This window comes from Lithobates pipiens, unplaced genomic scaffold (assembly GCF_037356315.1).
Source record: "Lithobates pipiens isolate NorthernLeopardFrog02 unplaced genomic scaffold, aLitPip1_a1.2 Scaffold_16, whole genome shotgun sequence".
NCBI classification, from domain to species: Eukaryota; Metazoa; Chordata; class Amphibia; order Anura; family Ranidae; genus Lithobates; species Lithobates pipiens.
The window spans coordinates 35,339,123-35,361,649 of NW_027507748.1; the positions used below are offsets into that span (position 1 = coordinate 35,339,123).

At 44.9% G+C, this 22,527-nt stretch overlaps 1 protein-coding gene across 4 annotated transcripts in view; it reads left to right on the forward strand.

The window, feature by feature from the left end:
* LOC143981700 (beta-1,4-galactosyltransferase 3-like) overlaps positions 1-22,527 on the forward strand; it is a 129,541-nt gene that overhangs the window by 52,290 nt on the left and 54,724 nt on the right. For all 4 annotated transcript variants that reach the window (XM_077479719.1, XM_077479716.1, XM_077479718.1 and 1 more), the window contains exon 2: positions 19,876-20,296. In XM_077479719.1, coding sequence (XP_077335845.1) covers positions 20,059-20,296 — 238 coding nt within the window. In that variant the 5' untranslated portion in view covers positions 19,876-20,058. The remainder of the gene's footprint in view (positions 1-19,875; positions 20,297-22,527) is intronic.

A 22,527-nucleotide genomic window follows, 5' to 3' on the forward strand; every position in this document is an offset into this window, starting at 1 on the left:
TTGTGCTGCGTTTTTTCAAAAGTTTACTGTTGGGAAGTGGCTAAATATGTTTCACAATAGCCACAAAGGCTATAAATCCACTTTGTATGCCTTTACAAACCAAGATATTACCTTGTAAAAGTAGCGCTATCGTCTTCACCCTCGCCTTCACCATCCATCCACATAGCCTGTGCAGAGAGTAGAGATGTGGGAGGAGCCCAGCAGGCTCCACTCACGACATGCAGAAAACTACAGAAAGAGGCGGAGACGAGACCAATCACCCTGCACAAGGAGAGAGAGCAGCAGTGAGCGGTCTTTATTACAGTAAGTCTCATACTGGATTACAGCACAGATCTTGAAGAAATACTGCTCCTGGAGTTCAGCTTTAACTGTTTTCGCTCCTTTTCCTTTTCTTGTAAAGCCTGGTTAGTGAGAGTTATGAGAGGCGTTTAGAGGAAGGAAATGTCTGAAGTGTTTCACTTCTTCATTCTCCATTATTTTTATTATATCAAAAATGACAACGGCTACAAAAGAAGCAAGATTAACTACCTCCCAACCGGCCTATAGACAGATGACGACTGGGTGCGAGCGCTGCTGTCCTGAGTGGATGTCCTACGACATCCACGACCACGCCTCGCACGCAATCTGTTACACGGATCCTGTGGAAACAGCGGGTATCGGGCCGGTACCATGTTATAACTGTGACCAATCACAGCAGATCACATGGCAATTGCACACAATGAATGGCTTCCATTCATTGTGCACTATGGTGTTGATCTCTGTGATCACATGGTACCGATAGGGCCATTCACAGCCCATCTGTATTATGTGATTGGCTGCGGCCAATCGCAATAGTTCACACTGAATGGAGGTCATTCGTTCAAAAAAATTAAAAAAATGGTTGCTTATAACACTGATTGTCACTATTGTAAGCAGCCATAGTGTGTGTGAATAAAAACAAAAAAACTTGATCACTTCCCAGAGTAGTACAGTGTTACTCTGTTTAAAAAAATAAACATTTTTTTTATAAAAAAGGAAAAAATGTTTAACCATTTCTTCAGATCCATGCTATAGCCAAAAGCATTGCCTATGGAGATTTTTAAGTACTTAATTAGTAGTTTGTCACCATTTCACGAGTGTGCACAATTTTGAAGCTTGACATGTTAAGTATCTATTTATTTACTTGGCGTAACATCATCTTTCATAGTATACAAAAAAATTGGGCTAACTTTTACTATTTTTTTTTTTTTTTTTTTTTTTTATTCATGAAAGTTTTTTTTTTTTTTTTTTTTTTTTCTCAAAGAAATTGCACTTGTCAGAGCGCTGCGCAAATACAGTGTGACATAAAATATTGCAAAGGCTGACATTTTATTCTCTAGGGTCTCTGATTTTATATATATATATATATATATATATATATATCTATATATATATATATATATATATATATATATCTCTCATCTCAATTTATTAATATATATATATATATATATATATATATATATATATATATGTATAATTTTTTTCTAGAAAGAAATACTCATTTAATCTTGTGAACAACCACTGTCAGAAAAAGGCTGGGTCTTCAAGTGGTTGGCTTGAAAGTTATTAACCACTTGCCGCCAACCGCAGTAGCTGTACGTTGGTACTTTGACTCTAAATACCATTGTTATGGCAGCAGCTAGCTGCCATAACCCCAGTATTTTCAGAAACTGTGCTCTTTAGGATAAAAGTGGTCTCTGCGGCAGATTCGCCGCAAGATCACTTTTATCGGGGGCGCCCCCTCCTGCCACACTCCGATTGTCTGCGTTGCTTACCGGAGTCGTCGGTAGCGGTGAAGACCATCGGGTCCTCTCCCCTGACAGGCCTGGAACCAACTGAGGGCCCCCCCCCCCCCCCGCTCGGCTTCATAAAGTTGGATAGCGCAGACCTCCTCTGTAACTCAAAGCTGGTAACCTGTAGAAATTTTAAAACAATGCTTTATGGAGATTTTTAAGGGTCAAAGTTTATCGCCATTCCACGAGCGGCACAATTTTGAAGCGTGACATGTTTTCTATCAATTTACTTGGCGTAACATCATCTTCCTCAATATAAAGAGAATTGGGCTAACTTTACTGTTGTCTTATTTTTTGTCAAGGTGTATTTTTTTTTTCTTTTATAAAAAAATGTGAAAAAAAATCTGTATGGGGGTTCTAAGTAATTTTATAGCAAAAAAAAAGTTTTGTTTTCAAAGAGTCTCGGTCCATAAGTGGTTAAAATACATTTTGAAATGATATGCATAAATTTTTTTCGTTATTGGGCTTACATCAACTTCTCTCCCCCCCCCCCCTTCTAAAACCTGCTTCCCTTTTTTACATCCATTTGCCTATTTGGGTTTGTGAATGAAGAGCGGGACACAGTGCTTTGTGTTTTGAATGGTATGTGTACATTGTAAATATTTGTATACATTGTTTTCTTATTATTGTACTGCTCCTTTTTTGTTGCTACATCGTTTCCCTTTTACGATGAATGCTGGTGTAATGGGTAGCTGGAATCTTCACGGTGCTATTATTATGGCACTGTACAATGATGTGTAGGAAAGAAAAGTGGAGGATATGACATTTGGTAGTATGTGGGGTGCGGAATTTATGGTGGTGGGTAGTATGACATGAGAGGGGTGCTGAGTGTATGGTGGGGGGTTGTATGACACGAGAGGGGTGCGGAGTGTGTGGTGGGGGGGGGGGGTAGTATGACATGAGAGGGGTGCGGAGTGTATGGTGGGGGGGGGTAGTATGACATGAGAGGGTTGTTGAGTGTATGGTGGGGGGGCAGTATGACAGGAGAGGGGTGCGCAGTGTATGGTGGGGGGTAGTATGATATGAGAGGGGTGCTGAGTGTATGGTGGTGGGTAGTAAGACACGAGAGGGGTGCGGATTGTATGGTGGGGGGTAGTATGATATGAGAGGGGTGCGCAGTGTATGGTGGGGGTAGTATGATACGAGAGGGGTGCGGATTGTATGGTGGGGGGTAGTATGATATGAGAGGGGTGCGCAGTGTATGGTGGGGGGTAGTATGATACGAGAGGGGTGCGGATTGTATGGTGGGGGGTAGTATGATACGAGAGGGGTGCGGATTGTATGGTGGGGGGTAGTATGATATGAGAGGGGTAGGGGGTAGTATGACACGAGAGGGGTGCGGAGTGTATGGTGGGAGGGGCAGTATGACACGAGAGGGGTGCGGAGTGTGTGATGGGGGGGTAGTATGCCATGAGAGGGGTGCGGAGTGTATGGTAGGGGGGAGGTAGTAGAGTTGTACGATTCTGGCCAAAATAAGAATCCTGATAAAGATCACAATTCTCTCACGATTCTCACTACATAAAATTTTTCACATTATACAAAAAAAAATGGGCTAACTTTACTTGTTAGGTTTCTTTTTTTTTTTTTTTTTAATTCATTAGTAATTTTTCCCCCAAAAATTGCATTTGAAAGACCGCTGCGTAAATACCGTGTGACCTAAAATATTGCAACAACCACCATTTGGGTTTGGATGTGGTTTACACAGCGAGACTTGCGCATGCATCTGTGTGCGAGCTCGCTGGGGTAGAGGGCACTTTAATTTTTAATTTTTTTTGTTAGAGGGATTGAGAGTGGGGGGGGAAGATTGCGAGAGTGGGGGGGGGGAGATTGCGAGAGTGGGGGGGGGGAGATTGCGAGAGTGGGGGGGGGGGGAGATTGCGAGAGTGGGGGGGGGGGAGATTGCGAGAGTGGGGGGGGGGGGAGATTGCGAGAGTGGGGGGGGGGGGAGATTGCGAGAGTGGGGGGGGGGGGAGATTGCGAGAGTGGGGGGGGGGGGGAGATTGCGAGAGTGGGGGGGGGGGGAGATTGCGAGAGTGGGGGGGGGGGGGAGATTGCGAGAGTGGGGGGGGGGGGGAGATTGCGAGAGTGGGGGGGGGGGGAAGATTGCGAGAGTGGGGGGGGGGGGAAGATTGCGAGAGTGGGGGGGGGGGGAAGATTGCGAGAGTGGGGGGGGAAGATTGCGAGAGTGGGGGGGAAGATTGCGAGAGTGGGGGGGGAAGATTGCGAGAGTGGGGGGGGAGGGGAGATTGCGAGAGTGGGGGGGGGGGGGAGGGGAGATTGCGAGAGTGGGGGGGGGGGAGGGAAGATTGCGAGAGTGGGGGGGGGGAGGGAAGATTGCGAGAGTGGGGGGGGGGGGGAGGGAAGATTGCGAGAGTGGGGGGGGGGGGGAGGGAAGATTGCGAGAGTGGGGGGGGGGGGAGGGAAGATTGCGAGAGTGGGGGGGGGGGAGGGAAGATTGCGAGAGTGGGGGGGGGGGGAGGGAAGATTGCGAGAGTGGGGGGGGGGGGAGGGAAGATTGCGAGAGTGGGGGGGGGGGGAGGGAAGATTGCGAGAGTGGGGGGGGGGGGAGGGAAGATTGCGAGAGTGGGGGGGGGGGGAGGGAAGATTGCGAGAGTGGGGGGGGGGGAGGGAAGATTGCGAGAGTGGGGGGGGGGGGAGGGAAGATTGCGAGAGTGGGGGGGGGGGGAGGGAAGATTGCGAGAGTGGGGGGGGGGGGAGGGAAGATTGCGAGAGTGGGGGGGGGGGGAGGGAAGATTGCGAGAGTGGGGGGGGGGGGAGGGAAGATTGCGAGAGTGGGGGGGGGGGGAGGGAAGATTGCGAGAGTGGGGGGGGGGGGAGGGAAGATTGCGAGAGTGGGGGGGGGGGGAGGGAAGATTGCGAGAGTGGGGGGGGGGGGAGGGAAGATTGCGAGAGTGGGGGGGGGGAGGGAAGATTGCGAGAGTGGGGGGGGGGAGGGAGATTGCGAGAGAGAGATTGCGAGAGTGGGGGGGGGGGGAGATAAATGGAAAAAGTGAAATGCGAGTCGCTATACTGCTTTTTTTATTTATTTATTTTTTTTTTTTTCCCCAAGTGCCACTCGGTGCCGCGGTCACGCTTGTGGTGGTAAGCTGTTCCTGAGACCTCTGGGATGAAGAAACATACTGACTAATCACGTTCTTTGCTGATGTTGGTTCCGGTATCTCCGCCATTTGCGTTTCGCGCTGGCTCCGACGGCTTCCCCTCCGCTCCGAAACAGGCAACCTCACGCCACGGCCATGATAGTGAGCATCCTGGGGACACCATTGATCGCTGCACAGCATGCGCTTTTAAGCTGACCACAATTAGTTTAATGGTCAGAATCCAGGATTGCAATCGCGGTGGGCGGAGAATCGCGATAACTATTCTCAGCGATTGATCATGCAGCTCGAGTGGGAGGTAGTATGCATATGAGAGGGATGCACATGGTAGAAAAGTGGTATATGGTGTGAATGAGCCCTGAGTTATTGCTACATCACTGCAGAGGCCACCTGCAGTGGCATGCATAGAGAAATTGAAGCTGCACAGCACCAGAACTGGCCTCCCAGCCTGCTGCAAACACTGCTCTCACAGTCCCTGCCCGCCGAGTCCCTGCCCACAGCCTGCCAGCTCACCTTCCTCCACACGGCAGAAAGAAAGCCTCTCCTGCATGCATCGCATCCCTCCTGGGGTCAGCAACGGCCGGCAGCTCTGCCTCCACCTCTATAATCTGTCTGCAGGTGGCGCTGCCTGGCAGACACAGAGGGGGGGCGCTGGAGAGAGCCGAGAGTGGCAGAGGGAAGAAGCTTCTGGTTGGAGTGGCGCTGATCTAGCAGCGCTGTGGCTGCATACTAGGAGCGACCCTTGCTCATCCATCTGGCCCGCTTAGTGGTGACACTGACAGAGTCACAGGAGGACATTCCCTCCCACTCCTGCACACACTTCAGGCAAATTAGGCGGCCATGAGGCCCCCGGGAGTGCGAGGCCTAAGGCAACCGGCATCCCTAAGGCAACTGGCCTGTTAGTGGGCCCTGAGGACAGGAGTTGATGACCACTGCTCTACTGGATGGGGATGTGGTGAGTGTGGAGGCCATTGGAGGACAGGGACCTCATTGTCCAGTGGTGAGATGATTGGAGCTTTGTGACATGGTGCATTATCGTGCTGGAAGGAGCCATCAGAAGATGGGGACACTGTAGTCATAAAGGGATGGACATGGTCAGCAACAATACTCAGGTAGGCCGGGGGGGTTTAAATGATACTCAATTGGTACTAAGGGGGCCAAAGTGTGCCAAGAAAATATCCCCCATATCATTACACCACCACCACCAGCCTGAACCGGTGATACAAGGCAGGATGGATCCTTGTTTTCATGTTGTTTATGCCAAATTCTGACCCGACCATCTGAATGTTGCGTCTAAAATCGAGACTCGTCAGAGGAGGCAATGTTTTTTCCAATCTTCTATTGTCCAATTTTGGTGATCCTGTGTGAATTGTAGCCTCAGTTTCCTGTTAGCTGACAGCAGTGGCTCACCGGTGTGGTTTTCTGCTGCTGTAGCCCATCTGCTTCAAGATTCAATGTGTTGCGCGTTCACAGATGGTATTCTGCATACCTTGGGTATAACGAGGGGTTATTTGACTTACTGTTGCCTTTCTATTACCTGGAACCATTCTCCTCTGACATCAACAAGGCATTTTCCTCCACACAACTGCCGATCACTGGATATTTTCTCTTTTTCCCACCATTCTCTATAAACCCGAGAGATGGTTGTATGTGTGAAAATCCCAGTAGATCAGCAGTTTTTGAAATACTAACAATCACCATGCCACATTCAAAGTCACTTAAATCTTCTTTCTTCCCCCATTCTCGGTTTGAACTTCAGCAAGTCATCTTTGCCACATCTAGATGCCTAAATGCATTGAGTTGCTGCCATGTGATTGGCTGATTATCAATTTGTGTTGCCAAGCAATTGAACAGGTGTACCTAATAAAGTGGCCAGTGAGTGTATATGGACTAACTTGTGTGTTTTTTTTTTTCCCCCAGTTACAATTCAGTGTTGAAGAGGAATCGCAGGGGGCGGGATGTTGACTAGGATAAAAAGAGAGCAAAGGTGAAGTCCAGGGTTAGGCAGGATGAGCTTGTTCGGCAGGTCTAGCTAGACCATCCCAATTCTTGTCTTTGACCTGCTGAAATGCTGGAAGCAGCGATCCCTCTGCTGCAGCCCCAGCCCTCCCCTCTGCATAGAACGTCTACATTGTTGCACACAGTGTGCGCCTGTGTACGTCGGACATTGACACGTTTTTTGGGAAGCGTTTTTAAATTGTTTACAAAAGAATTCTTTGCAAACCCCCACATGCTTAAATCGTATGTCCAACCCCACCCTGCCTGGTTTTTACTTCTATATTGGGCTCCATTGGAGAGATTTCCCCTCGCTTCTTGTCTTGCTGACGTTTTGCTCAGATGGAAGGTGTGGGGAAATCTCCCAACAGCAGCACAGACAGTAATAAAACTGTTTTTCTTTTTAGTAGAGTACGGACATGCTGGAACTTCTGCAGATTTTTTTCTCTGTCCATTGGGGATTTTTTAGCAACAGAAAGACACTAAGTGGCAAAAACTGCCCTAGCAACAGAAGGACACTAGGTGGTGGAATATTTCTGTGCCCTAGCAACAGAACGACACTGGGTGACGGAATATTCCTGCGCCCTAGCAACAGAACGACACTGGGTGACGGAATATTCCTGCGCCCTAGCAACAGAACGACACTGGGCGGCGGAATATTCCTGCGCCCTAGCAACAGGATACTAGGTGGCAAAATATTCAGGATGCTAGGTGGCAGAATAGTCCCTGGACGTCCTCCTGTTTACTTCCGCAATGCACGCTCCCTCGAGCGTGCATCGGGGGGAAGTTCTGTGCTGGCCATGTCCCTTGGACACAGCCAGTCACAGATCGCTGTAAATGGCCAACCACAGCGGCCGTTTACAGCGTGATCGGCGTGTCCAATGAGAGATGATCTCATATATGAGATCATCTCTCATCACTGGCTCTCCCTCCTCACACACAGGCAGCGTGTGAGGAATAGAGAGATGAATGGCTGCAGCGGCCGTGAGTAAAAAAAAAAAAAAAAAAACGGAAAATAAAGTGCCCAAAGTAAATGTCAGTGCCACCTGTGCCCACTGCCACGTATTAGTGCCCACTTCCACGTATCGGTGCCACCTGTCCCCGTTGCCGCGTATCGGTGCCACCTGTCCCCGTTGCCGCGTATCGGTGCCACCTGTCCCCGTTGCCGCGTATCGGTGCCACCTGTCCCCGTTGCCGCGTATCGGTGCCACCTGTCCCCGGTGCCGCGTATCGGTGCCACCTGTCCCCGGTGCCGCGTATCGGTGCCACCTGTCCCCGGTGCTGCGTATCGGTGCCACGTGTCATTGTCCTGGTGCTCCAGGGCCTTCAAAAGTGTAATAGGTAGTCAAGAAGTTAGATGTGTAATGTATGCTCCTAGAACACCTGATGGCGCTCCCTGCATGTTGGGCCTCTCTGAGTGGCCAGGCTCTGGAAAAGCCCCACACATGTGGTATCATAATACTCAGGAGGATTAGCAGAATGTATTTTGGGGTGTCATTTGTGGTATACACATGCCATGTGAGAGAAATAACCTATGACAATTTTGTGAAAAAAAATAAATCTTCATTTGCAAAGAATTGTGGGAAAAAATTACATCAAAAACCTCACCATGCCTCTTACTAAATACCTTGGACTGTCTACTTTCAAAAAAGGGGTCATTTGGGGGGTATTTGTACTTTCCTGACTTGTTCGGGTCGCAAGAAATGAGATCGGCCACCAGTACATCAGGTGTGATCAATTTTGTATGATTTGCACCACAGCTTGTAGACTCTCTAACTTTCACAAAGACCAAATAATATCCACTAATTTGGGTTATTTTTACCAAAGATATGTAGCAGTATAAATTGTGGCCAAAATTTATAAGGAAAAATAATCATTTGCAAAATTTTATCACAGAAACAAAGAAAAATGTGTTTTTTTTTTTTTTTTTTTTTTGTTTTTTTTGTCGGTCTTTTTTCATTTATAGCGCAAGAATAAAAAAAACAGAGGTGGTCAAATACCACCAAAAGAAAGTTCTATTTGTATGAAAACAAGGGCAAAAAAATCATTTGGGTACAGTGTTACATGACTAATTGTCATTCAAAGTGTGAGAGCACCGAAAGCTGAAAATTGGTCTGGGCAGGAGGGGGAATTAAGTGCCCAGTTGCCAAGTGGTTAAAGGCTCAGGAAAAAAAAAAGTAAATTCACATATTTTTGGAAGTAAAAAAAGTGCATTTATTCCTTTTTCTCAGGAGGTGCAGAGCATTGTAAATGCATTCAGTGGATCGTGGGTGAAATGTCAGACTCCTGCTAGTAACATGTTAATGTTATACCCCAGATACAGGTGTAACATGTTACTAACGGTGAGCCTATCCTTTACATTGGATAATATGGAAGCAGCATTAACCACTTGCCGACCGGCTCCTGTACATACACGTCGGCAGTTTGAAGATGGATATCTCGGTAACGGCAGCAGTTGCTGCCACAACCGAGGTATCCATCTTTAGAGGCGGCGGTTCAGTTAACGATAATGGTGGTCTCTGCAGCAGATTCGCAGCGAGATCACATATCCTCTGCCGCTTACCAGAGCTGTCGGCGGAGGCGATCGGAACCGGTCCATGGCTGAGTATGGAGACGAGTGAGGCCAAGATGGCCCCCACCAATCTCCATACCATAACCGGGCGGAAGCGACGTCAAAACATCACTTCCGCCCATACGTCTTAAAGGCACATTTTTCTGTTGTCATTTTTCCAAATTACAAATTTTATTTTTATTTAAAAATTTAAAATTGTTTGTATTTTAAGTCCAAATATGAGATCTGAGGACTCTTTGACCCCAGATCTCATATTTAGGAGGTCTTGTCATGCTTTATTTTTTCTATTGCAAGGGATGTTTACATTCCCTGTAATAGGAATAAAAGTGACCTATAAACAGTGAAAAAATAAATAAAATCAAGTAAAAAAAAAAAAAAAAAAAAATTTTATTTTAAAGGGCCCCGTCCCGCCGAGCTCACGCGCAGAAGCAAACGCATATGTGAGTAGCGCCCGCATATGATAACGGTAGTCAAACCACACATGTGAGGTATCACCACAATCGGTAGAGCGAGAGCAATAATTCTAGCTCTAGACCTCCTCTGTAACTCAAAACATGCAACCTGTAGAATGTTTAAACTTCGCCTATGGAGATTAACACTGCGGGCGATGCGAGGCGACACTACTTGCCTCGCCGCAATCTGACAAGTCGCCCCCGTTCTGTACAATGGAACCGTTCTGAGAGGAGCGACTCGAGTCGCTCCGACTCAGAAAAAAGGTTCCTGTACTACTTTTGGGCGACCTCGGGGCAACTTGCATTGACTTCTATACAGAAGTCATTTGCAAATCGCCCCCAGTGTGAACCGGCCCTAAGGGTAAAAGTTTGACGCCGTTCCACGAGCGGGCACAATTTTGAAGCGTGACATGTTGGGTATCAGTTTACTCGGCATAACATTTATCTTTCACAATATAAAAAAAAAAGAAATGGGCTAACTTCACTGTTGTCTTATTTTTTTTTATTATTCAAAAAAGTGATTTTTTTTTCCAAAAAAAAGCACGCTTGTAAGACCGCTGCGCAAATACGGTGTGACAAAAAGTATTGCAATTACAGCCATTTTAGTCTCTTGGGTGTTAGAAAAAAAAATGTATAATGTTTGGGGGTTCAAAGTAATTTTCTAGGCCTGGTCTTTAACTGATATATGTCGACAGAAGGGCTCGTACAGGCAAACGTACCTGTATCTTGCCCTTTAAGAAGCGGCCAGCAGGCTCCGTGAGTCGGGTCGAGGGTCCAGCGGACTCGATCGCCGCGGGGATACCAGTGATCCTCTCATGGAGAGGAAGAACGGGGAGGTGCTAATGTAAACAAGCATCTCCCTGTTCTGCCCAGTGACAGTGTTGCTGATCTCTGCTCCTTGTGATCTGGAGCTGAGATCAGTGACACATAGCCACGCCCCCCCCCCACAGTTAGAAACACTCCCTAGGACATACTTAACCCCTACACTACCACCTAGTGGTTAACCCCTTCACTGCCAGTGTCGTTTACACAGGAATCGCTTCATTTGTATAGCACTGATTGCTGTATAATGTCCCAAAAATGTGTCATAATTGTCCGATTATGTTCGCCATAATGTCGCAGTCATGTTAAAAATCGCTGATCCCTGCCATTACTAGTAAAAAAAAAAAATATATATATATTATATATATATATATATATATATATATATATATATATATATATATATATATATATATATATATATATATATATATATATATATATATATATATATATATACCATAAAATTATCTCCTATTTTGTAGATGCTATAACTTTTGTGCAAACTTTTTTTTCTTTTTTTCTTTTTTTTCTTATGTAGAAGAGTACGTATCGGCCTAAACTGAAGGGAAAAAGATTTTTTTTTGGGGGATATTATAGCAATGGAGAATGTATGGATAGATGGCCGCGCTGAGGGGGGGGGGGGGGGGGGGGGAGTTAAGGTTGCTGCCACCCTTTAATTCCTCAGCCTCTGTTAGGAGTCTGTGGTCTATAGCTATTTTGTAATGTTGGTATGGGCTGTTGGCGCTACCTCTGCTAAATTACTTATTGCCTCTATCAGATGACCCAGAAATGTTTAACAGGTGCTTATTATAGAAAAAAGTAAAGTCAATAAAAAATACACCTCTATGCTAACCATATATGTATTAGTTATTACGATAGGATAGTAACCCTCGGGGGGGAAAAAATGACAGATAAATATAGAACGAAAAACAAGGTAAACCTATACCTGTGTGTAGCGTACCTTCCTATAGAATAAAAACCCAAAGGTGTTCCCTCATACACAGTTCCGCTCTGCTGTATACGGAAGGAGGTTTCAGGTCTCAATCTTAGTGCTGCTAATTTAACTTTAGCATATATGTGCAAGGTTATAAACGAATGTATAAGCTGTAAACTAATAAGGTGCATGAATGCTACAATAAAATGTTATAAAGTGCAAAACAGTGCAAAAAAAGTTTATGCAAAAAAGCCCTACAGCTGTCAGTCCAAATCCTCACATATAAATAGAATGTACCATACAGAAACCACACAATATATGTAAAGATAACTGTAAACCAAACCAAATGGTCATATATATATATATATATATAATTATACACTCAATAGTCCTCAGCCATCCTATATATGCTCAATAGTCCTCAGCCATCAGGGTTGTAAACATTGTGGAAAAAATGCAAACAAAACAAGTGTATAATTCCAAAAAAATGCTCAATGTGATGTTATAAAGTTCAAATGATGTCTTGTAAAGTTCAGCGATATTCAAAATCCCAACTCAAAAGAAGAAAAAAGTAAAAAGTGACTTTCGTGATCACATGTATCCAGTGACTTCTGTGCTCGTGCCCCTTTGGGTCCCCACTCACCAGATTCCTATCCCCCCTAAGGGGTTATGGGCATATAGACTCTCCACCACTGTGTGCCTTGCGTTTGATGGTTCCACCTGCCAGCTGTATACTTGATACTCTGATGGTACTCCTTTTTTTTTTTTTTTTTTCTCCGACGGTGGTACTCCTTTTATCAAAATATTAGGCGAACAGGATCGTTCCTCAGAGGGAAGAGAGATCAATTCTCATAGTGTAGTATATCGATCACCACGGAGTATATTTTAATAAAAAAACTTGAACACATATTCCCAAAAGCTTAGTATAGCTTATTGTGGAATGTATAATGCTAGGGAGAGCTCACAGAAGGTGACTCTTTAAAAATGATGAGAGGAAGTTAATCCTTGCTTAGGCCAATATTTTATTGAAAAAATGCCATAACAGCAGAAAAATTTATAATAAAAAATGGAAAATAAAATTAAAATTAAAACCTAATAATGTATAAAAAGCAATTACATATGCCTCACAGGCTGGTATATGTCATAAAACCTGCTGGGCAAAACTAAAAAAAGGACCATTAGGTGCGGCCACACTGGTATAGCGTCGTCCTCAAACTAGGAGCTGGATGGTTAATGCCACCTTTTCCCAGATCGCTGTGGAGACTAATAGTCCTTAGTTCTAAGGTTGAAAGTCCAGGAAAGAAACAAAAATGTGTTAAAAAATTGGTCTATAAAAAAATATATATATATATATATATATATATATATATATATATATATATATATATATATATATATATATATATATATATATATATATATATATATATATATATATATATATATATATATATATATATATATATATATATATATATATATATATATATATATAGAACGCCGTAGCGTTTGCTTGAGTTATTCCCGCCTCTGTCTAATGAAATCGCGGGCGAGCAGCGTGCGTTCCAGCTGCGCTCCACGGACTCGACAGACCGGAAGTGACGTAGTGTGCGTGGCTCCGTTGTGCGCGTTTCGGTCATAGACGTACTCAGCAACGGTGGTATTTATTATAGCAAGATTGTGTTTGTTTTTTCAAAATTGTCGCTCTTTATTTTTTGTTTATAGCGCAAAAAAATAAAAACCGTAGAGGTGATCAAATGCCACCAACAGAAAGCTCTATTTGTGGGAGGGGAAGGACGTCAATTTTGTTTGGGAGCCACGTCGCATGACTGCGCAATTGTCAGTTAAAACGATGCAGTCCCGAATCTCAAAAAGTGCTCTGGTCTTTGGCCAGCCAAATTGTCCGGGGCTGAAGCGGTTAAAGTAGACCTACATTCTAACTAAATGGCATTTCGTTTTCTAAAGCCCTTTGTAATATAAACTGTGTGAGTGTATTCACTTTTCTTCTTTTTTTATTTTTTTGTTTGTTGCATTTCAGTCCTGCAGCCACTTGCTGTCTACATGTGTTCTAGCAATGGTGAATTTCCCAAAGGTGACAACTGTGGACCATGTCTGTGACATTGGCGTTAAAATGACTACTTGTAGCCTCCATTGGAGGTCTCTGTGATGATGCAGGAGCACAACAGGGATAGAGCGGTATTTCTCTACTGGATTATAACCGATCCAGATTTGAATTTCATGCAAACAATTTTTTTTCGTTATTTCAACTCGTTACTATTGCCATTCAGAACGAAGCGAACCACATGTGTCTAGTCCTAGGCTCACATAGGAGACACGGGATTGGTAGTGGAGGAGTGGCGAGCTCTATAGGAGACCTTGAAAAAAAGTAAAAAAACAAATCTGGCTAAAGAGAGCCTAGTAAGAACACCACTCTTATACAAGCACACAATGCATGTGAAGGCAGGGTGAGCACCTGAACCAATTGGGGCTTGTGCACATGGATACCAGGCACAAAAATCAGAGGCAAGTCAAATGCAGCATTCAGGGGCCGGGACAAGGGGTGGGCAGGAAGGGGCAGATGTCCCAGGTCCAGAGAAACATTGGGGGCAAAGAAAAGACGTAGGGTGGTACACCCATTCTACAGCATGTAGTAACAATGGGGGAAGGGACGCAATTTTGGTTCCTTTGCCCTGGGCACTGGATGACCCTTTCTCAGTACTGGCAGCAATGGGAAAATGGAATGCATGGTAGATGCCGGTACCATAAATATCTATGTGGAATTTCCATTTAATTGTGCAGAGGCATTTAATCCATTAAATGTTGTTCTCATAACAGAGGGAGCTAGAAGAAGCCACGCACACTCGGACACGTCCCTTATACAAACACTTCTCATAATCTTACAATAGCGTGACAGGTTTGTTGGACCTGTGTAGCTTGGCATCTTTCCTGCTGAAATAACTCTACCACCTTCTCTGGGAGTGTATCCAAACTTTAAACTGCATCTGTTTACATAAGTAAGGTATTGATGGGGTGGAGTGCGGTGAATGTTGCTCTGCTGTTTTTTGGTTGCAGTTCCTGGGGGACACCTCAGGACCCCATCTCTCTGTATTCACATGGTTTTCCACCAACCAAAGTGTTACCTTGTACTGGCAGCCAGTTGAGCTGTTGTGATGTACGCTCTAGGGACATCTATTAGACCTGCGGATTTAGAATTGCTCTACTTTATTTTGCGATTTCAAAGGCACAGATCAAACTCACTCATCCATGTCTTTATGGACCTTGCTTTGTGCACTGGTGCGCAGTCATGTTGCAGCAGGAAGGGGTCATCTCCAAACTGTTCGCACAAAGTTAGGAGCATGAAATTGTCCAAAATGTCTTGGTATTCTGACGTCTTAAGAGTTCCCTTCACTGGAACTAAGGGGCCAAGCCCAACCCCTGAAAAACAACCCCCACATCATAATCCCACCTCCATCAAATGATTTGGAGCAGACAATTTTATGCTTTCATTTTTGTGGGGACAGTTTGGGGTTGTCCCCTTCCTGTTTCTACATAACTGCGCACCAGTGCACAAAGCAAGGTCCATAAAGACATGGATGAGCGAGTTTGGGGTTGAGGAACTTGACTGGCCTGCACAAAGTCCTGACCTCAACCCGATAGAACATCTTTGGGAGGAATTGGAGCAGACACTGCAAGCCAGACCTTCTCGTGCCTGACCTCATAAATGCGCTTCTAGAAGAATGGTCACATATTCCCATAGACACCCTCCTAAACCTTGTGGACGGCCTTCCCAGAAGAGTTGAAGCTGTTATAGATGCAATGGGTGGGCCAACTCAATATTGAACCCTACAGACTAAGACTGGGATGCCATTAAAGTTCATGTGTGTGAAAGGCAGGTGTCTTCATACTTTTGATAATATAGTGTATGTGGCACCACTCCATGGCCCAATGGGGCCTGCCTAAGGACCTTCTATATATGCGATGCACCTCTAGACAGGGACGTAAATGCCTCTACTTGGTGTAGAAGCCAATTGTAGAGATACAGTGCCTTGCAAAAGTGTTCACCCTCTTGGCATTTTTTTTTTTGTTTTGTTGCCTCACAACCTGGAATTAACATGGATTGTTTGAGGATTTGCATAATTTAATTTACAGAACACGCCAACAACTTTAAAGATGGGTGTTTTATTTTTTTATTTATTTTCTATTGTGAAGCAAACAACAAATAGGACAAAATAACAGAAACCATCAATGTGAATAACTATTCCCCCCCCCCCCCCCCTTAAGTCAATACTTTGTAGAGTCACCTTTTGTGGCTATCACAGCTCCAAGTCACTTTGGATAAGTCTCTATGAGCTTGTCGCATCTTACCACTGGGATTTTTGCCCATTCCTCTTTGCCAAACTGCTCCAGCTCCTTCAAGTTGGATGGTTTGCGCTTGTGAACAGCAATTTTTAAGCCTGACCACAGATTTTCTATTGGATTGAGGTCTGGGCTTTGACTAGGCCATTCCAACACATTTACATGTTTCCTCTTAAACCACTTAAAGAGGAAGTAAACCCTTCCAAACAACTTGGACCTATAGGTAAGCCTAGATTAAGGCTTACCTGTAGGTCCAAGCAATATCTCCTAAACCTATATGGTTTAGGAGATATTTGCCCGAAAATGGGCACCGCTGTCTACGGCGCATGCGCCGTAGACAGCGGCGCGCATGCGCACTAAATGCGGCAAATCCAAGAATGGATTTGCCAAATTTGTCGACTCCCGTGCGCATGCGCGGGAGTGACGTCATCGCGGCTTCGCCGTATGACAGCGTCGGAGCTGCGAGGCGCGACTCCCGTGCGCATGCGCGGGAGTGACGTCATCGCGGCTTCGCCGCTGTCATTGGTCGGAGCTGCGAGACGCCACCAGCAAGATGGACGCGGCGGACTACAGGGATCAGCGGCGACTTCGCTGGCTCCTGTGTCAGGTAAGTGACACATAATGAGCTACTATGCGATGCATAGTAGTCCATTATGCTTTACCTTTGCAGGGAAAAAAAGAGGAAGTAAACCCATCAGGGTTTACTTCCTCTTTAAGTGTTGCTTTAGCAGTGTGTTTGGGGTCATTATCCTGTTGGAAGGTGAACCTCCATCCTAGCCTCAAATCGCACACAGAGTGCTACAGGTTTTGCTCAAGAATATCCCTGTATTTAGCACCATCCATCTTTCCCTCAACTCTGAACAATTTTCCAGTCCTGACTGCTAAAAACATCCCCACAGCATGATGCTGCCACCACCATGTTTCACTGTGGGGCAGGTTGTTCTTTGGGTGATGTGATGTTTTGGGTTTGAGCCAGACATAGTGTTTTCTTTGATGGCCAAAAAGTTCAATGTTAGACTCATCAGACCAGAGCACCTTCCTCCATACATTTTGGGAGTCTCCCACATGCCTTTTCGCAAACGCAAAACGTGCCATTTTGTTTTTTGCTGAAAGTAATGGCTTTCTTCTGGCCACTCTGCCATAAAGCCCAACTCTATGGAGCATACGGCTTATTGTGGTCCTATGTAGGGATACTCCAGTCTCTGCTGTGGAACTCTGCAGCTCCTCCAAGGTTACCTTAGGTCTCTGTGCTGCCTCTGATTAATGCCCTCCTTGCCCGGTCTGTGAGTTTTGGTGTGCGCCCGTTTCTTGACAGGTTTGCTGTTGTGCCATGTTCTTTCCATTTGGTTATGATAGATTTGATGGTGCTCCTAGGGATCATCAAAGATTTGGATAATTTTTTTTTATAACCTAACCATGACTTGTACTTCTCAACATTGTCCCTTACTTGTTTGGAGAGTTCCTTGGTCTTCATGGCAGTGTTTGGTTAGTGGTGCCTCTTGCTTAGGTGTTGCAGCCTCTGGGGCCTTTCAAAAAGGTGTGTATATGTAATGACAGGTCATGTGACACTTAGATTGCACACAGGTGGACATCATTTCACTAATTATGTGACTTCTGAAGGTAATTGGTTGCACCAAAGCTTTTTATGGGCTTCATAACAAAGTGGGTGAATGCATATGGACACGCCAATTATCAGTTTTTTTATTTATTTTTTCTGAAAAATTAGTTTTATGTATATATTTTACTTCACCAACTTAGACTATTGTGTTCTGATTCATCACATATAATTCAGATTAAAAAAAACATTGAACTAAAGGCTGTAATGTAACAAAATAGGTAAAAACCCAAAGGGGGAGAATACTTTTTCAAGGCACTGTACTCCTATATAAAAATGTGCCACCTTATCTACATCAATGGATCCATGAAGGAAGTTCTTTAATCTTGTCAAACTTTGACATTAGAGCTTTTTTCCTTTATGATCGCATAAAATGGAAGAACTTTCCTTGATGGATCCATTGCCTCACTTGGTTGCTGTAGAGGCCAGTTGTTCGGAATTCATATACAAAAGGTGCCAGCTTCAATACATCAATGGATCCACTATCGAAGGTTCTTCAATCTTATGAAACCTTTACATTAGAGCATTTTGCTTTGTGATGGCATAAAATGCAAGAACTTTCATTGACGGATCTGTTGATTGTATACAATATTGCACCCTTGTCTATGAAAATCTATACAATTGGCTTCTACAGTAACCAAGTGAGGCAATGGATCCATCAAGGAAAGCTTTCTTTTTATCAATCACAAGGCAAAAAGCTCAATGTAATGGTTTTATAAATTGAATGAACATTCATTGATGTATATGCAGTGGCAAACAAAGCCAGTCCATATATTCCATATACAGTACATAATGGTATTGATACTTCACCCATCACAATGCAATATATTTTGATGTAGAGGTTATGGCGAACAAAATCATGTCCATTTATTCCATGTATGCATATGGTAATATAGTCACTTCACCTATTGTGGACTCCATTGCATCTTTGAATATTAGTCCTTCATAGCAGATAAGAGGGAGAAAGGATGAAGATGCCACCTTGCATACATCAGTGGATCAATCAAGGAAAATTAATCAATATACGCGATCATGAAGCAAAATGCTCCAATGTAGAGGTAGTAGCAAACAGAGGCTGCTTCTGCTTGAGGAAGTTGTAGCAGTATCCTCCAGCAGAGTATTTCAGGAGAGGATGAGTTATGCCCCCTACACACGAGCGCAATTTCCATCGGAAAAATCTTGCATGGTTTTTCTGATGGAATTCCGCTCAAGCTTGGCTTACATACACTGTCACAAGTTCTCTGAACTTTTCGTCCTTCAAGAACGCGTTGACGCACAGCACTACGACGAGCCGAGAAAATGAAGTTCAATGCTTCCGAGCATACGTAGGAATTTTGCGCGTCAGAATTGTTGCTGCAGACGATCGGAAATTTTTCAGACCGAAAAATAGAGAACCTGCTCTGTCTTTTGCTGGCAGGAATTCCGCCAGCAAAAGTCTGATGGCGCATACACACGGTCGTAATTTCCAACCAAAAGCTCTCATCGGTCTTTTGCCAGCCGAATTTCCGATCGTGTATACGGGGTATAAGAGGAAGGAGCAGAGTCCTCCAGCACTGCAAACAATTTTAGGAGAGGAGAGTTGTAGGGAGGAGAAGCGTCCTCCAGCAGAGAAGAGTATTTCAGGAGAGTTGGAGGAAGGAGCAGAGCCTTTTAGCAGTACAGAGTATTTCGGGAGAGGAGAGTTGGAGGAAGGAGCCAGAGTCCTCCAGCAATGAAAAGTATTTCAGGAAAGGAGAGTCGGATAAAAGAAAGAGGAGAGTCCTCGAGTAGAGCAGGATATTTAAAGAGAGGGGCATTGGAGGAAAAAGCAGAGTCCCCCACAGGGGCGGACTGACAACTCATGGGGCCCCTGGACAATAGGAGAAGATTATAGGGCAATAGAAGATTATGGGGACCCCAGGCAATAGATTATATAGGGCCACAAAGTATATACACACACAGACACACAATATACACGCACACACCTGGTTTTATTGAGGCTGGCAACCCAGATGGGGGGGCCCTTAGTGGCATGGGGCCCTTGGGCGGTGCCCTCCAGTACTGCAGAGAATTTTAGGAGAGGAGAGTTGGAGGAAGGAGAAGCATCCTCCAACAGAGGAGTATTTCAGGAGAGGACTTAGATGCAGTTTTGCTAATTGAATTGGTAAATGTAATTTTCTTTTGCTCAATTGCCTCTCTGCTTCTTCTGTTTTTCAGACATGTGAAGAAGGAATGTCCTGCAGTGATCTCTCTAGAACATTGTGCCCCCCCTGCATGAACGCAGACACATGAGGATGCCCGCCCGTCTCCCTGGATCCCTGCCCAGGGCCGAACCCTTCCAAGCCCTCTGTATCCTGTTCACATGATCTGGCAGAGTCTGTGCATGACCGAGGCTGGACAATGTTCCTGGCACGGACAGAAAAGCCATATTTCCTCTTGTGTTTGGTCTTCTCACAGCTGCTTTTTGTTTTGCTGCTGTACCGCCGCGGAGCTTCCAGCGTCTTCCAGGGGATATTCGGGTCCAGCCCCACCTGGGACTATTCCAGAACGCACGACGTGTACACCAACCTCAGTTCCTTCATACCCGACCCTAAGGCCGTGAGGACCCTCTACTGTCCTGTAAGGTCCCCTATTCTCGGTACGTGACATGCTTCAGGGATGAAGGGGGATAACTTGAGTAACCATGCAAAAAAGTTTTTTGTTTTGGCATTTTAAAATGCATATAGGTGAGCAATCCTGCCTGACAAGCAATGTGTTATTCTGTTTAAACAGTATTGTGAACCAGACACTCCTGACGCACTGCATAGCCTGTTCATCACTCAAGCTTTGCAGCTTCATATCTTTTGTTAATGGGGGGCCATAGCTCTACTGTAACAAGAAGATAATCAGATATATTTATTAATAAAAAGAAAAGTTGTGCAAGGTACACAAAAGGTAGTTGGGTTAAGTGTTTTTTTTTGCTTTTTTTTTTTAAGGGTGTACTTTGTAGGCCCAGGGTTCACAACTGGTTAAAATACAATCCTAATTGTACAGTACAGGACACAGGCCGAGTATTCATAGACTTTGGGTTATAGGCTGGTGCCTTAAGTTTATTGGACACTGGAAAGCTTTTGAGGACACGCGCCCTGGGCATCCACTCAAGAACTCCACCCCACACCACGAGTCCTCTGATGTCCTGTGGTGTTTGACCTCTTCTTCTCCCTCATGGAGAATTCACTCTTGGCTAACTCATTTGTTATATTACTTTGCATCTTCAATGAACTCCGCAATCGGCCACAATAAAAGCAGTGCATTTGGATCGGTGTAACCTCTGTCTAACCTTGAGAACCGTATGCAGACCCCACGCAGTGGAGATGACCCGTAATATTGTTTCAGGCACTGGGTCCTGCGTGGGTACTCGCTTCTGCACTTTGTGCAACCCATGTAGGAGGCTGCAGGGTACTATAGAGGTCCAGAAATACTTTCCTCTCCCTATTCTTTACTCTGGTCATTCTTAACAAGGGTTCTGTGGATTCCCAAAGTTCCCCCAGTGGTTACTAGAGGTTCTTTGAGTAGTATGAAATTTCTGCGCCTCAGATATGTAACCACTGACACCACTAACCACTGACACCACTGATCTTTATAGCGATTGTCAAGTGGAGAATTTTTCTCATTGACCGCCAATGTAAGGACCATTATTCCTTCTTCCCACCGATCACCAATGTAAGGAACATTCTTCCCACTGATCACCAATGTAAGGAACATTCTTCCCACTGATCACCAATGTAAGGAACATTCTTCTCACTGATCACCAATGTAAGGAACATTCTTCCCACTGATCACCAATGTAAGGAACATTCTTCTCACTGATCACCAATGTAAGGAACATTCTTCCCACTGATCACCAATGTAAGGAACATTCTTCTCACTGATCACCAATGTAAGGAACATTCTTCTCACTGATCACCAATGTAAGGAACATTCTTCTCACTGATCACCAATGTAAGGAACATTCTTCTCACTGATCACCAATGTAAGGAACGTTCTTCCCACTGATCACCAATGTAAGGAACATTCTTCCCACTGACCACCAATGTAAGGAACATTCTTCCCACTGATCACCAATGTAAGGAACATTCTTCCCACTGATCACCAATGTAAGGAACATTCTTCTCACTGATCACCAATGTAAGGAACATTCTTCTCACTGATCACCAATGTAAGGAACATTCTTCTCACTGATCACCAATGTAAGGAACATTCTTCTCACTGATCACCAATGTAAGGAACATTCTTCCCACTGATCACTCTTCCCCCCTGATCACCAATGTAAGGGGCATTCTTCCCACTGATCACCAATGTAAGGGGCATTCTTCCCCCTGACCACCAATGTAAGGGGCATTCTTCTGAAACAAATAGGCCGAAAATTGTGTTTTTGTTTTGTTTTCCATTCGGCCAAAGAAAAAGGTGCCGACAATGGCACCGAAATGGTTCGCCCAGGGTGCCACACATTGTCATTCTAACGCGTTTCAGTACTCTCCTCCTCCTCCCCTCCTTTACTCCTCTCCTTGCAGAACGGCAATCTCCCTGTGTCACGGAGCTGAATTGTCCGGGTGGCCGCAGTAACAAGGTCCCGCCTCCTTTGATAAACCGCACACTGATCCAATGCCGGGAAATTGAATCAGTGTGACATATATCATAGGAGGGGGACTTTGTTACAATTCAAATCCAGCTTTGTGACACAGCGGGAGATCGCCGCTCTGTGTGATCTGGGCACTGGTGAGGCTGCATTGGTCTCTTGTATCATGTCTGCAGTCTCTGACCATCTCCTGTATCATGTCTGCTAGAGGTGGACCAAATGGAAATTTTGTTAATACTATTAGGGCTGTT